Below are 14532 nucleotides of genomic sequence, written 5' to 3'. Positions count from 1 at the left end.
CAGCCCTGGGGACCAGCCTGTAGGGGCGGGGCCGCGGCATGTCGCCCCCTCCTGGACACCGGCTCACTCTGCAACCGTGCGGAGTGCGGATGCTTTCAGTTTCCAAAATGCACCCAGTTTCCCTCTTACGCACCCCTGCACAGCAGCCGCCTAACCCGCGACGTGCTGGAGCAAAGGGCGAGGCTGCCCGACTCCCAGGCCCCCCGGTGGGGCTTCCTGTTATTCTCAGCTGTTCTGGAATTGGAAAGTGTGCTTTCTCGCTGAGGAAAGGGAGGTCTTTGCTTCCTCCCAGATTCATGTCCTTTTTCTGCTGTGACTGAAACAGTATCTGCAGGGAGGCGTCTCATCACTCCTCCTTCCTACACATGGAGCCGGAACATGTCCTGTCCACACACACCTTCTGGGACAGTCCAACACTGTGTCCCAGGGCAGTCCCGCTGAACCCGCAGTAACAAGCACTTTGGCTTTAAGGGACTGCAAGTGTCCTCCCGGCACTGATGCTGGGATCTGCCGGCTCTCTCGTCCTGGCCCCAGTCGTGAGAGCGTCTTTGTGGCCCCGTGTTCCTCCAGGACAACAGCTCGTCACCAAGCTCACCTAGAGGACCCTGCCTAACAAGGGCTCCGAGAGCTGAGACAGTCTGAGCCAAGCCGCGTGGTCAGGGCGTGGCAAAGGGTGAAGGTCACAGAGCATCGGATTGAGGTGAGAGTCAGGAGTTTAGGCGCAGGATGGAGAGGGACATGGAGACACACTGGTGACCTTGAAGGGTCAGCACAGCAACTGGCTTGGGGTCAAATGCCAGCTGTGCCTTAACCTTCCCCACCCCCACCTTGACCCCACTCTGACCCTATCCTCACCCTGACCCCCTCCCCACCCCCGCCTGGACCCTTACCCTGGCCCTCGCCCTGACCTCATTCTGAACCCCACGCTGAACCCCCCATCCTGACCCAAATCCTAATATTAAATTGACACAGGACCCAATCTTGATCCAAACCACTTCTCAAATATTGACTCTAACCCCTAAATTTACCACAACCCACTACAACACAAATTCTGTTTATAAACTTAACCCCAACGCAAATCCCAACGAAAACCCCATTAATCTCTAACTCACTTGGACCCTCCACCCCAAGTAAATCCTGACCCCAACCTTAATCTCAACCCCACCCAGGAACCTGCAGAGCAGAGAAGGGCTCGCTGTGTCTGGAGAGCTCCAGGGTGGCCCGTGCTCTGGCGTCCCGGGAAGTTTCAGGCGCTAGGAGTCCACCTGGTGGCTGAGGGATCCCCAGGTCCCAGCGCCTCACAGGCACTCCGTGGGTCACCGCAGGTCACCTGTGAACAGCAGGCACGACATTGATGGTGGGTTGCTGTGCTCCCTTGCTCAGCAGTACTCCCCACTCAGAGAGGCCTTGCCCTGTCCCAAGTAAATTTGATTCTCCGCATATGCTAGATGAGGAGACCGAAGGTCTAGGGGGTCGCGGCAGTACCGCAGCCAGGCTGCGGCAAGGCGGGAGGGAAATTCTGCGTGCTGCACCGGCCCAGGCTCTGTGGGGCTATGGCTCAGGCTGTGGAGGTCTGACTGGGCCATCTAGCTGGCCCATGTCACTGTCCCCGTGAGCCCCAGACAGAAGGGTCTGACAGCTCTGTGTTCTGCTCTGTGCAGCGGGGCTTGGGAACACGCTGCAGCCAGACCCGCAGACTGGCCCGCCAAGCTGGGGTGGGGGGTCCCAGAGGCTCAGTCAGGCATTGGAGCACCCTGCTAGCTCTGTCTTCGAGTGCCTTTCTCCACTGTCTCTTCTTATGAGGACACCAGCCATATTGAATCAGGGCCCACCCTGTCCAGGATGACCTTGGTGAACCTGAGTAAATCTGCCACGGCGGTATTTCCAGATAAGGTCACCCTCACGGGCCCCGGGGGGCAAGTGCATAGATGTATCTTTGGGGGAATACAATTCAATCAGTAGCCACCACACAGCTTTTTTCCTGTTTTACTTAGATGCTATCAGCAAGCAATTGTATTTCACGTGAAAATCCAGACTTTGTCCTCCTCTGTATGAGACCTTGCAGGGTGGCTCGAGAGGTAGCTGTCCCCGCCCCGCCCCCCACGGGGCATTCTCCATGGGCCCAGCCCAGCCCCAGCGCTCCTCTGGTCCAGCCCTGTGGATGCTGGAGTTTGGGACCTTGATCTGGTCCAGTGGTTCTTGGCTGGGTGATGATGCCTGCAGGGGACCCCGGGCAATGTCTGAGGACATTTTTAGTCATCACAACTGGGGGCTGCTCCTAGCATTAGTCAAAGGAGTCCAGGGATTCTGCTAAATATGCCGCAGTTTGCAGGATGGCACCCGTAACAAAGAGATCCCAGCCCCAAATGTCAGCAGTTCTCAGGTTGGAAACCCTCCCTGCATTTATCTTGGCATATGGCTGCCCTGTTAAAGACTACATTTCCCAGCCTCCCTTGCAGTAGGTATGGGCATGTGACCACATTCTGACCAATGGGATATCAGCATAGGGCTGTGTGCAACTTCCAGAGGGGATGGCCTGCGTTTGTAGGACCTTGCCCACCCATCCCGCTGGGTTGAGGGCTGACCGTGGGTGTCATGGCAATGGCCCTGGCTGGACCAGCCAACCAAGACCTGGAGGTGGGAGATGCCTGCTGGGGACGGCCAAGGAGAGAGCAAAGGCACAAGTACCCTCCACCCCCGTCAGGCAGTCATACTGGTCCTGCCCAGACTCGGGGGGAGACATCACTCCCACCCATTGTGGCCGCTATATTCTGGGCTGCTTTGTTACAGAAGCATCGCCTGTACCCTGAGTCACAATCCTAACAAAGTTCTGGTTTAAATCAGAGCCTTTCTGGGAAGGGAAATCTCAAGAATGAAACATAGCAGATCTTGCCGAGCCCAAGCTCACGGTGTCCAGGTTCCAACACAAACATTCCAGCGCTCCCACCAGCGGCACACACTGCTGGGCCTGCCCCCCTGCCTTCCGGAAATACTCGGCAATCGGGGTCAACGTAGGAAGCTGGGTAAACTTCACAGGGTCAGGCTGAATGTGAGCATTCTTCGCTTATTTTCCCAAACACTTCAAGGGTTCTTCTGCATTTTCTGAAAATCTGAAGAAAAAAAAAATCAAAGCCAACCAAAACGAAACAATCTCTGGACCCCTCCCTCTGCAGCATGGTACCTGCTACCGGCGGAGTCACAGGTGGTGGCGTGCACTTGCCCTCATTTAAGGAACCATTTCCTCCAGACTCGTTCCCCGATTTCCCCATGGGGCCACTGTGATACAGGGAGCAGGGGGACAGGCTTCACGATGGAGGGGGGCCCCTGAGCGAGAGCCGGGATACCGCATGGGTTAGCGGCACCCACGATGCACGTGCCCCACCTCCACGCTGCCCAGGCTGTGATTTCCCCAGTTAACTCGGGAGAGCAGGCCGTGGCCCAGGCTCCCGGGACCTCTGGTTACAGTGAAGGACAGAGTCTGTCTCACTCTTTACCCCCATCTGAGCCCTACACACATTTGGTGCTCAGCAAATGAGAGGCAGCAAAGCAGACAGACAGAACCTGGCTTGCTGAGAAGTCAGGCTCAGGGCTGTCTGGGCCTCAGCGATCTTACCTATAAAGCAGGAATCTAAATGCCTGTCTCCTACAGGTGTTTGTTCGTTCATCTGCTCACTCGTTCATTCACGCATTCATTCCCCAAACCCCTACAGGCTCTGTATTCATCCCCTCTTGTCGCTGGAACAAATGATCAGACACTGAGTAGCTTATAAGGATACGCACGTAGGATCTTACGGCTCTTCACGCAGAAGTTTAAAATGGGTTGGCCAGGCTGGTTCCTCCTGGAGGTTCCAGGGGAGACCCCGTTTCCTGGTTCTTTCCCAGCTTCTAGAGGCGCCTAGAAGGGACCTGAGCTGATGGCCTCTTCCTCCCGTCACCCACCCTCTGCTTCTGCTGTCACATCTGCTCTAACTCTGACCGCCTTGTCTCTCCTTCACTAAGCAGGACCCTCGTCACTACATTTAGGGTCCACTCTGGGATTATATGCCATCTCACGGTCCTCGGCTGGACACATCCGCAGGTCCGTGTTGCCGTGTCAGGTCACGTGTCGCAGTCGGGGTGGTTAGGGCACAGATGTGTATGTATTGTGTCTGTAGCAGAACGACACGGTGATTCTCAGAGGAGGCAGCAGGGAGCTGTGGACAGCAAGTCGGTCAGGACGCGATCAGCCCTGAGCTACAGAGCCTCCTCTCCAAGGGCTCAGACACCAAGGCCACTTAGCATCCCTTCCGCAGGAAGCCTGGCCAAGGGTGGCTCCGGGCTGGGCTCGCTTGGAAGTTCTGGAATGACAGCATGATGTCCAGCTCCTCGGGTCTCAAGAGCTGCCCGCTCTGGCCCCGCCCCCTGCACCAAACAGGAAGGAAGGCAGTTGACCTCCATGTACATTTCATGCTCATTTTCGGGGAGGTGATATTGGCTGGGGCTGGCCACGCGGCCTCTCCTCCAGCCACTGGGGAAGGGAGATGGATCCATCGTAACATGCTTAGTGGCATCATGGCTTTCCCCTCAGTGCTGGGAAGGGGTCCCCCTTTCCTGGGCCCATCGCTGTTCCTCCACCAGAAAAAAACGGGTGCGGGGTGTCTTAGTTATCAAGGCTGCGTAACAAATTACACAAAGGGACCAGCTTAAAACAACACACGTTTATTGTCTCACAGTTTCCATGGGCCAGGAGTCCAGGTGCAGGTTGGCTGGGTGCCCTGCTCGGGGTCTGAAGGCCGAGATGAAGGTGTCAGCCGAGGCTGAGCTTTCCCTGAGGCCCATGGCCCCTCCAAGCTCGCACAGTTGTAGGTAGAATCCAGTTCCCAGGGGCTGTGGTCCTTGTTTTCTGGTTGCCATTTGCCAGGGGCCACTCTCCACAACTAGAGGCCCTCTTAGATCCTGTCTTTGGACCCCCTCTCATGACATTGCTTCATCTTGGAGGCCAGCGGAACAGCTCTGATACTTCACCTGATCAGGTCAGGCCCACCCAGGATAATCTTTAACTCACAGTCAACATATTAGGACCTAAGGCAGTGACACTCCATCATATTCACAATCAAGGACTGGGGATCATTCCAGGGCTTGGGTCACTGGGGGCACAGTGGGCCAGGAGACAGTGAGTGCTGGCTGCTGGGTACACAGCACGCCCTCCCAGAACGCACTCCTCAGCCTTCTTGTTGGACAGGCTGGTACCTTCTCCTCCTCCTGTCTGGGCTGAACCCTTACTTCTTCCAGAAAGTCCTCGCCGAGCCCCCAGGCAGGTCAGAAGCCCTCGGGCCCTGCCACTTGCTTCCTCCCTCTTCTGGCACCTCCCAGGTGGTCACCGCCTGTGCCTTGTCCCCCGTGTGGGGCCCGTGTAGCGCCTTGCTCTCTATAGCCAACAGACACCGTCCACACTTGGCATGAATCAGGTGCCCGGTAGACTTTTGCTGGACAGATGCTGAATCTCCGGGGAGTGACATGAGGGGCCGGACCTGAAATCTGGCCCTAGAGGAGGGGGCCGGGGAGGGTCCCCTGGTGGGCAGGCAGACCCGTGGACAGGGTCACTCCAGGCCTTGGGGCCTTGGCTTGGTGGTCACTCCCGAGAGAACCCTTCCGAGGCCATCCCGGCACAGAAGCCAGTTGTTGGGGCAGACTCAAGGCAAAAGCATAGGGCTTTTGGTGGGATGGAGGGGAGCCACACTGCTGCAGGTCCCTGGGCTTCACTGACCTCTCCTGCAGAATGGGATGAACCCGTAGCAGAAGCCAGTTGTTGGGGCAGACTCAAGGCAAAAGCATAGGGCTTTTGGTGGGATGGAGGGGAGCCACACTGCCGCAGGTCCCTGGGCTTCACTGACCTCTCCTGCAGAATGGGATGAACCCGTAGCAGATACTCGGCAGGGCCCCAAAGAGGTGAACTGGGCCCACGGCCTGTGGACTGTTCAGGACAGGCCCGGCCTGGGGGAGATGCTCCCTAATGGGCAGGGGGCTCTGGGAGCCTGGGCATAGCCGTTGAGGGCAGGAGGGGGGCCAGGCTGGACTCTGGATCTCGACGTTTCCCAGTGGTCCAGGGAACCCTGAGGGGGGCAGTTCCAGGAGCCTGGTGCTGGGGTGGGTCTTCCACCTGCCCAGGTGTGCAATGAGCGGAGGTGAGAGCAGGTTCTCCAGGCCCAGGGAGTAGCAACAGAGGCAGGAGAGTGGCGGACATGGCCCAGACCCTGCGGTGAGCAGGCCCAGGGCTCAGAGCCCCACAGACATTGCTGCCCGAGCCTGCACGGCCGCCCTAGGGGCGGGACTCTGTTAGTGCCGTCTACAGGCCAGGAGGCTTGGGAAGGAAGGGCGGCTTCCCAAGGTCTTGTGGGGACACCTGTTCAGCACGACCTTAGAGTCCGCACTTGAGGCCAGCCCGAGGAGGGCCTTGAATGCCAGGCTCAGGCATCTGGGCAGCAGCAAGCCTGAGAGGGAGGACGCCATCAAGCCTGGACCCGGGGGTGCAGAGGGGCTGGCTGGAGGCAGGAAGCCACGAGAGGGTCGTGCAGCAGCCAGGAGGGGCTGGGGACAGGTGCGGGCTTGAGCTCCGGCAGGCCCTGGGCTGAGTGAGGTCCACAGCTGGTGCTTAGGGAGACATGCTGACCCACTGTTTTCATCTATTACACGCATTGCAAATCAAAGATGGTCCCTGAAGCAGTTCTTTCTCTGGAGGGGACTTCTGCCAGCTCTGTAAGAACTCAGCTGTGCCAAATCCATCAATGTGATCGATACTGCAATGGACTTGGTCTGCGGGCTAGTGCGTGGAGAGCCAGGCCCTGGGCCAGCAGAGCCAGGCCATGTTCTAACAAGACAAAGCGGTTCTGGAATTCTTCAGGGAGGGGCAGGCAGAGAAGCGAGCCTTTTTCCCTGCCTGTCTTTAAAAATGAAATTTCAAATAAACATGGGGGGAAAAAGTCCTCAGGTCAGCTCGAAGGAGGAAACAAGTCCTCTTGGTCTGGAAACCAGGAAGCCAGGCCAGTCTCCCTCTGTTGCCGCACCTGCTGGAAAAGTGAAAGGAGCTGCTCTGCCTGCCTCCCGGCCCTTCCCCTCCCCTGCAAGCACCCAGCAGACCCAGAAGACCAGCTGCAACACCCACTTCCGGGGGCTCACAGCCAAGTGGGGGCAGAGCTGGCATGGACCTTAGAACTCTCCAGTCCAATACCCTCACCTTACAGATGGGAGAACTGAGGCCCGGTGAGGCAGGGGTTCTTGCGCTGCCAGACAGCAAGGAAGTGACGAGCAGGAGATTATGTCCACATGCAGCAAGAGCAACCGCCACAGAACCGAGGCAGAAGGGGGCCACTGGGCGGGGTCAGGGCTCTGGCACTGGCAGCTCCTGGTCGAGGCGTCAGCTCCCCACTCGAGGCGCCCCTGCATTCCGCCAGGGACCACCTGTGCCGAGCACACTGCAGGTGTCCAGCCTGGCCAAGGGGCACGGAGGACATCAGGCCCTTCATGGGGTTCCTTACCTCACCCTTCCCCCCCCACCCCTGCGCCAGCTTTGACTGAGCCCCTACTGTAAGCCATAGCTGGGCCCTGTCCCAGACAGTGCGAGATACACGGCCTGCTCTCAGGAGCCCACAGTGGAGATGGACGGGGTCTGACGAGGGCCCACCCCCAATGGGCACACAGGAGGCCAGCGAAGGAAGGGGCTCCTGGTCTAGCCTGGGAGATCAAGGAAGCCTGCTGTGGAATCTCGTGCAACATTCTGAAGGAAGGGAAGAGCCCTGGGGATAGACGAGACAAAGGGTTGCCAGCCTGGAGAACAGCATGGCCAAGGCCGGGAGTCCACGGCAGGCAGTGATGAATGGCCTTGCAGCCTGGAGGGAGTGGGCTGAAGAGCCATCTGAACGAGCTGGGTGGAGGTGAGCAGGCTGAGGCGGCACAACCCCGCCTGAAACCGGGAAGAGCTGCCCGCGATGGGGCGGCCAAATGCACCCTCCCTACAGCCCGGGAAGGGGGGGGGAAGCAAGGCCGCAGGCACCTGTGCGCATGCGTGTCTCTATGTGGGGGTGGACACGTGAGCAGGTGTGTGTTGATCCATGTGAATGCACATGTGAGTGGCTGTGTGCGGCAATGTGTGTGCACGTGTGTATATGCACGTGCGTGTGCACGAATACATGTATGTGCACACGCGTGTACAGAACACATGTACATCTTATGCGGGTGTGCAGATAGGTGTCTACGAACCTGTGCGTGGATATGTGTGCAGAGTGTATGTGTGTGCACAGATATGTGCGTGTGCAGCATGTGAATACATGTGCACACACGTGTGTTCACGCACACCTGCTCGTGGAAGCATGCACCTGTATGCGTGTGTGCACATGGATATGCATGTGAATGCCCTGTGTCATTTACGTGGCTGTGTGTGCATGTGTGTGCATGCAGAATGCACGGATGTGTCCATGTTGTACATGGTTACGCCAGCATAGGCATGCACGGAAATGTGTGTGTACACGTACACATGGGTGTGTGTGTGTGCATGTGCAACTGAATACGTGTGCACGTCTGTGTGTGTGCACGCATACCCGTGTGCAGGGAGACAAGCTCCCGTCCACAGGACAGAGGCCGCTCATGGAACACAAGAGCACTGCCCCCCAGGTGTGTACCGGGATTCCCTCCCACAGCACCCAGGGCCTTGGCCCCAGTGTCCCGTGGCTGTGAGGCCCTGGCTGGACCAACCCTTCCCTCTGGGCCCCACTCATCATGGGTGGGAGGAAGGGCAACACGGCCTCGGCAGCCCCAAGATGCTTCACAGCTATGTGATTTTCCTTCTAAGAGGTCCCACAGCTCTCCCCAGGGCCCTCACCCCTTCCCCCTCCACAAGTGCAGCCTGAATCCTTACAACACCTTCCCTGTCATCCCTCCGGGTCCTGCCAAGCCCAGGCCTGCCCACCAGCAACTCACGGGGACAGGCAGCCTTCCAGGCACGTGCTGTTTGGCTTGTTACAGGATAATCAGGAGTGGTTCGTCAAGCCTCATTTTCAATGTCTAGGGTGAGATGCCTCTCCAGTTCCTTGCTGCAAAGCTGCGGTCCCTGGGGCCTCCCTCGCACGCACGCAGGTCTGCGTTCAGTGCAGCCCCAAAGCCCAGCCCAGAGCTTCTCCACCCTGAGGACTCTTTAGGGGAGCCAGCTCTCCTCTCCCCCTCTGGGCCCCGACCCACAGGAGAGGCGCTTCCTCCTGCCTCCTCCTGGGTTAGGCCAGGAGATGCTGCCAGCATTCCTGAGGTCAAAAGGCCAGCCAGGCGTCCCCAGGGGCCTGAATCACTGGGCCAGCCAGGCGCTCCGGATGTCCCCAGCCTGGCCTGGCGAGCCGCTTCCTGGGCAGCGGGAAGTCCTGTCTGCTTTGGGCCCCAGGTGCTCTGTGTCCTTTTTCCTCCAACTTCTTCATGCTAGGCTGCCCTTGGGTATGAACATGTGAGATGTCCGGGGCAGCCAGGACCCTGGATGTCCCAACACCCCCAAAGTATCCCCCAAAGTGCTCCTCACAAGACAGAACCCCCAGGGTCTGCAGGAGGCCCACGTGGCTGGCCAGCTGCTGGGAGAGGGAACTCCCCGAAACCTACATCTGACCCCTGCCACTACCTTTTTTGGATCGTCCTCTGGTTCTCCCTGCCTCCAGGACAAAACCAATCCCCCTGCCACAGGGAGCACAACCCGTAGGGGCTTCTCGATTCCTAGTAACTTTCTTCCATTCTCCAAATGCAGTTCAGAGGTCACCTCCTCCAGGAAGCCTTCCTTGACAGCTCCACTCCCAGCCTGGGGGAAGAGCTCCAGGGCACTGAGAGCATTCACTGCAGTATGGCAGCATGGGGCACCAACCGTCCCAGACAGCAAAAGGCCTGCTACAGACAAGGGCCGGTGCAAGCCGACCGTGGAGGATACCAACGTGTGCGGGTCTTCCCTGCAAGCACACTCCAGGCCTCCCAGACCAGGGGGCCCTTTCACGGGGATGGTTGCTTCCTACCTTCTCTGGGCCACGTGCCTCTCACATGCAGTCATGGCTTTGCTACCAAAAAGTGCATAAAAGCCCAGGACTGGCAAGGTAGGTGTGGCCCTCCTTGGGCAGTCCCACCCTCCAGAATCTCTGATGGCTGGCCTGGCCCTGGCCTGACTCCCCCTCCTCCGTGTAAGGGGGCTGACAAGGATGCTGGGCTCCCAGTGGGCATCTCTGCAAAGACACCAGCGCTCTCCTACAGAAGACCCTTTGAGCCTCAGGGCTCAGAGAAAAGAGAAGCAGCCCCAAAGCCGTACACATTTCTAGGCATCACTACAGGGGATGCTCCAATCCTTCCCTGTGACACCTTCCTAGAACCCAAAGGCGTCCCACCCCATGGCCACCAGTCACAGGAATGACCCCTATCCTCCCATCTGAGGCTGCAGGGAGAAGTGCTGGCCGGCCTGCATGCTTTTCTGGACTGCTGGGAGGAAAGGCCCTCCCCTCCTGCTAGCAAGAAATGCCAGGCCTGGGAACTCCAACCCCTTCCCCAGGGTCTGTCTCCCGCAGACTTCGAGCTGCCTGCAGGTGGGAACCAGCGCTCGCACACGATGGGGAACGACAGTGCACGTTCGTAGAAGGAATGCACAGAGACACAAGGCAGGCGCAAGCCGAGGGTAGGGGAGATACCCCAACAGCTTGCCCCTAAGCCCGCAGGAATGAGGCACCCACGCAAACCCGCCCGTCATCCGGGAATTTCATTCTGGGTGTTTGTCAGAGGCGGTGATTTTGAACACCCCCCCCCCACCCTTTAAAAGCAGGGCCCCGGAGCATGAGAATTAAACTTTGATAATTGCCAACATGGATGCAGAGCCTGGGAGCCTGCCCAGGGCTTCCACTGGCACCGCCGTCATGATTTATGCTCCAGCAGCGCTTGGAAGTGGGCAGAGAAGGGAGCTGAGGCCGGGGGCAGGGACGCGGTTCTGCCCTGGAACACCGACCAGAGATCGGAGCCCGACCTGCACTCGGCAGGACCCCTGCGCACCCAGGCAGCATCGCGTCCTCCGCCAGGCTGCGAGTCTCTGGCTCTCCAATCAGGCCGCGGACCCCAAGCCGACCGGCGCTGCGCGCAAGTGTGCGCGCCCGCGTGTGCGTGCGCGTGTGCCCGGGGGAGGCTAGGAGGCTCTTGTCTTAGAAAGAGCAGGTTTCTGGAACTCACCGCCCAGGCCAGCAGGCACTCAACCCCGTCCCGCAGACTGCAATCGGCCCTGGAGGGGGCGCCCTCGCCGTGCGCGCGCGCCTCGCGCCACCGCCCCGGACTCCTCCCCGGCGCCGCGCGGGCAGGTTCGCCGAGGCGGCCGCGGGCTCCGGCTCCCGGGCCCGCTCCCCCCGGGCCGGCGGCGCTGGCCTGCCCGCCAGGCCGCCCCCGCCCGCCCGCGCCCCGCCCCGCGCGCCCGCCCCGCTGCGCAACTCTACCCAAGTTGGAAGCCGAGGCCGGGCGGCTGCACTCGCGCCGAGCGCACGGCGGCGGCGGCGGCGGCGGCGGCGGCGGCGAAGGAGGAGGCGGCGGCGGCGGCGGCGGCGCAGCTAAGGCGAGCGAGGCAGGCGAGGCGGAGCCCGCACGGCCGAACGCGGACCGCGGGGGGCGCCCGCGCCCGGAGCAGCAGGAGGAGGACGCGCGGCGGCGCCGGCGCCCTGCCCGGGAAAGTAAAGTTGGAGCCCGAGGCTGCGCGCGGGCGCTGGGGCCCGGAGGAGCGGCGGCCCGCGCCCCGGTGCGCCCAGCCCTAGCCGGCCGGATGGGAGGCGGAGCGCCCGGGCCGCCGCTGCCGCCGCCGCCTGCAGCCTGCGCCCCGGCCGGGTGCCGTGGCCGCGGGGCCGCTCGGGCACGCCCGCTCGGGCGCCGCATCACCGTGGGCTCGCGGCCGGGGTGCTCCCCGTGAGCGGGGCCGAGGGCGGGGCCGCGCGAGGACCCCAGGACCTGCCCCCCTCCCCCCCGCCGCCGCGTCGCCGCTCGCTCCGGGAGCCTCCTGCTCTGCACTTACGCGCGCGGCAGCTGCGGGGAGCCCGGCAGCCACGCTCTCCGGCGCGCCGCTCGCCCGCCGAGCCACCACGGCCGAGGGCCGGCTGCGGGGCGCCGCGGTCCCAGGCGGGCGCGCCCCAGGAGCAGGCGGCGATGCGGGCGCCAACCCGGGCTGGGGGGCGCCGGAGCTGCCGCGGCTGCGCCCCGGCTCCAGGCGGGACCGCGTAGCTCGCGGGAGGACCATGGCGTCCCCGGCGCTGGCGGCGGCGCTGGCGGCGGCGGCGGCGGCGGGCCCCAACGCGAGCGGCGCCGGCGAGGGGGGCAGCGGTGGGGCCGCCAACGCCTCGGGCGCAGCGCCGGGGGACGCCTGGGGGCCGCCCCCGGGCCAGTACTCGGCGGGCGCCGTGGCGGGGCTGGCTGCCGTGGTGGGCTTCCTCATCGTCTTCACCGTGGTGGGCAACGTGCTGGTGGTGATCGCCGTGCTGACCAGCCGGGCGCTGCGTGCGCCGCAGAACCTCTTCCTGGTGTCGCTGGCCTCGGCCGACATCCTGGTGGCCACGCTGGTCATGCCCTTCTCGCTGGCCAACGAGCTCATGGCCTACTGGTACTTCGGACAGGTGTGGTGCGGCGTGTACCTAGCGCTCGACGTGCTCTTCTGCACCTCGTCCATCGTGCACCTGTGCGCCATCAGCCTGGACCGCTACTGGTCGGTGACGCAGGCCGTCGAGTACAACCTGAAGCGCACACCGCGCCGCGTCAAGGCGACCATCGTGGCCGTGTGGCTCATCTCGGCTGTCATCTCCTTCCCACCGCTTGTCTCGCTCTACCGCCAGCCCGACAGTGCCGCCTACCCGCAGTGCGGCCTCAACGACGAGACGTGGTACATCCTGTCCTCCTGCATCGGCTCCTTCTTCGCGCCCTGCCTCATCATGGGCCTGGTCTACGCGCGTATCTACCGCGTGGCCAAGCTGCGCACGCGCACGCTCAGCGAGAAGCGCGCGCCCGCGGGCCCCGACGGTGCGTCCCCAACCACAGAGAACGGGCTGGGTGCGGCAGCGGGCGCGGGCGAGAACGGGCACTGCGCGCCCCCGCGCCGCCCGTGCGCCGACGTGGACCCGGAGGACAGCAGTGCGGCGGCCGAGCGGCGGCGGCGCCGGGGTGCGCTGCGGCGGGGCAGGAGGCGGCGCGCGGGCGGAGAGGGGGGCGCAGGCGGAGGAGCCGGGACGGGTGGCGCCGACATGCCGGGGCCCGGGCCAGGGGCGACCGATTCGGGTGCGCTGGCTGCCGCGAGGTCCCCGGGTCCTGGCGGGCGCCTGTCGCGCGCCAGCTCGCGCTCCGTCGAATTCTTTTTGTCGCGCCGCCGCCGGGCGCGCAGCAGCGTGTGCCGCCGCAAGGTGGCCCAGGCGCGCGAGAAGCGCTTCACCTTCGTGCTGGCGGTGGTCATGGGCGTGTTCGTGCTCTGCTGGTTCCCCTTCTTCTTCAGCTACAGCCTGTACGGTATCTGCCGCGAGGCCTGCCAGGTGCCCGACCCGCTGTTCAAGTTCTTTTTCTGGATCGGCTACTGCAACAGCTCGCTCAACCCGGTCATCTACACCGTGTTTAACCAGGACTTCCGGCGTTCCTTTAAGCACATCCTCTTCCGACGGAGGAGAAGGGGCTTCAGGCAGTGAGCTGCGCGCCCGGCCCCCGGCAGACCCTGGACAGCTCTAGGCGGCGGCATGGGAAGGCTTGGCCCCCCAGGAGAAAGCGGGCGGCAGCTTTCCCAGAGACCCAGGGATGGATTGGCCTCCAGGTCGTAGGGGAGGGTATGGCAAGGCAGGAGTGTGGGCTGAGAGACAGCAGGGCCCCCGGGGAGGCGGGGAGGAGAGAGGGGCGATCCCTCTGCCTTCCCAACTCAGCGAAGGGCTGCTTCTGGGCTTTCAGGCCCGGATCTGGCGCTAGGGGCCCCTGCAGAGGTGCGGCTGTGAGAAAGCAGAAGTGAACGCAACCTCCCAAACGGCGAAAAAGGAGCCCCCCCCCTCCCCACACCACTACCCAGATCCACCTCTGAGCAAGGGCTGACTCCCCAGGACCTAGTGGGGGCGGCTGTCTTGGGGGAGGAAAGAGGCACTGACAATCTTTGGTTATTGAAAGTATTTAAATGTTTGCCAAAAATGACAGCCAAAACAACCAAACTATTTTCTAAATAAACCTTTGTAATCTAAGTGTTGGGTGCAGCTGTGTCCTTAAGCCGCCAGTAGGGGTGGGGGTGGGGGGTACCTTCCAGACCTCACCCTGCCTAACCTCCTCCCGGGGGTGGAAGGAGGACACTCCCGGTCTCCAGATTCCAACATCTCCTCTTGAAGAAGAAGGAAGGGCGTCTTTTTTTTTTTTTAATAGGAAAGTTAAAGTTCTTGTGCCGTAATTGGCTGAGATGCAAAAGAAACCAAGAACTCCCCCAAATTGGGTCCCTATTTAGATCCTAGAGGTCTGTCCCCCCTCCCACCATCCCTGCCCCCCATCCAGTTCCTGGCCAGGGAGCCCCTCTCC

General features: G+C 61.7%; 2 protein-coding genes and 1 long non-coding RNA gene across 3 annotated transcripts; 1 reads left to right on the top strand and 2 right to left on the bottom strand.

Moving 5' to 3' along the window:
- Positions 1–4677: 4677 nt before the first annotated feature.
- Positions 4678–10757, bottom strand: LOC148109614 (uncharacterized). Its single transcript, XR_015725602.1, has 2 exons — positions 7214–10757; positions 4678–7043 (listed from the first exon to the last, which is right to left on the bottom strand). It is a non-coding gene; the product is annotated as an uncharacterized LOC148109614 (long non-coding RNA).
- A 55-nt stretch (positions 10758–10812) lies between these two features.
- LOC148109613 (uncharacterized) lies at positions 10813–12247 on the bottom strand. Its single transcript, XM_087863923.1, has 2 exons — positions 12026–12247; positions 10813–11913 (listed from the first exon to the last, which is right to left on the bottom strand). Exons 1-2 carry the CDS (start codon positions 12245–12247, stop codon positions 10894–10896), a joined length of 1242 nt encoding a protein of 413 aa, XP_087720049.1. The 3' UTR covers positions 10813–10893.
- On the top strand, positions 11709–14208 carry ADRA2C (adrenoceptor alpha 2C). Its single transcript, XM_045770871.2, has one exon. The coding sequence runs from the start codon at positions 12246–12248 to the stop codon at positions 13671–13673; it is 1428 nt and encodes a 475-aa protein (XP_045626827.1). The 5' UTR covers positions 11709–12245; the 3' UTR covers positions 13674–14208.
- The last annotated feature ends 324 nt before the right edge of the window (positions 14209–14532 follow it).

This window comes from Ursus americanus, chromosome 8 (genome assembly GCF_024610735.1).
Source record: "Ursus americanus isolate L20-20 chromosome 8, mUrsAme1.1.p, whole genome shotgun sequence".
NCBI lineage: Eukaryota > Metazoa > Chordata > Mammalia > Carnivora > Ursidae > Ursus > Ursus americanus.
The sequence above is the reverse complement of the archived record's forward strand: the minus strand, read 5'-3'. Positions and strand labels throughout refer to the sequence as shown.

Excerpts from the sequence above, each read along its gene's own strand:
- ADRA2C (XM_045770871.2), top strand. The coding sequence starts at position 12,246 with ATGGCGTCCCCGGCGCTGGCGGCGGCGCTGGCGGCGGCGGCGGCGGCG.
- LOC148109613 (XM_087863923.1), bottom strand. The coding sequence starts at position 12,247 with ATGGTCCTCCCGCGAGCTACGCGGTCCCGCCTGGAGCCGGGGCGCAGC. Across the intron at positions 11,914-12,025 it reads TCCCCGCAGCTGCCGCGCGC|CACCCCGGCCGCGAGCCCAC; the intron begins GTAAGTGCAGAG and ends GCTCACGGGGAG.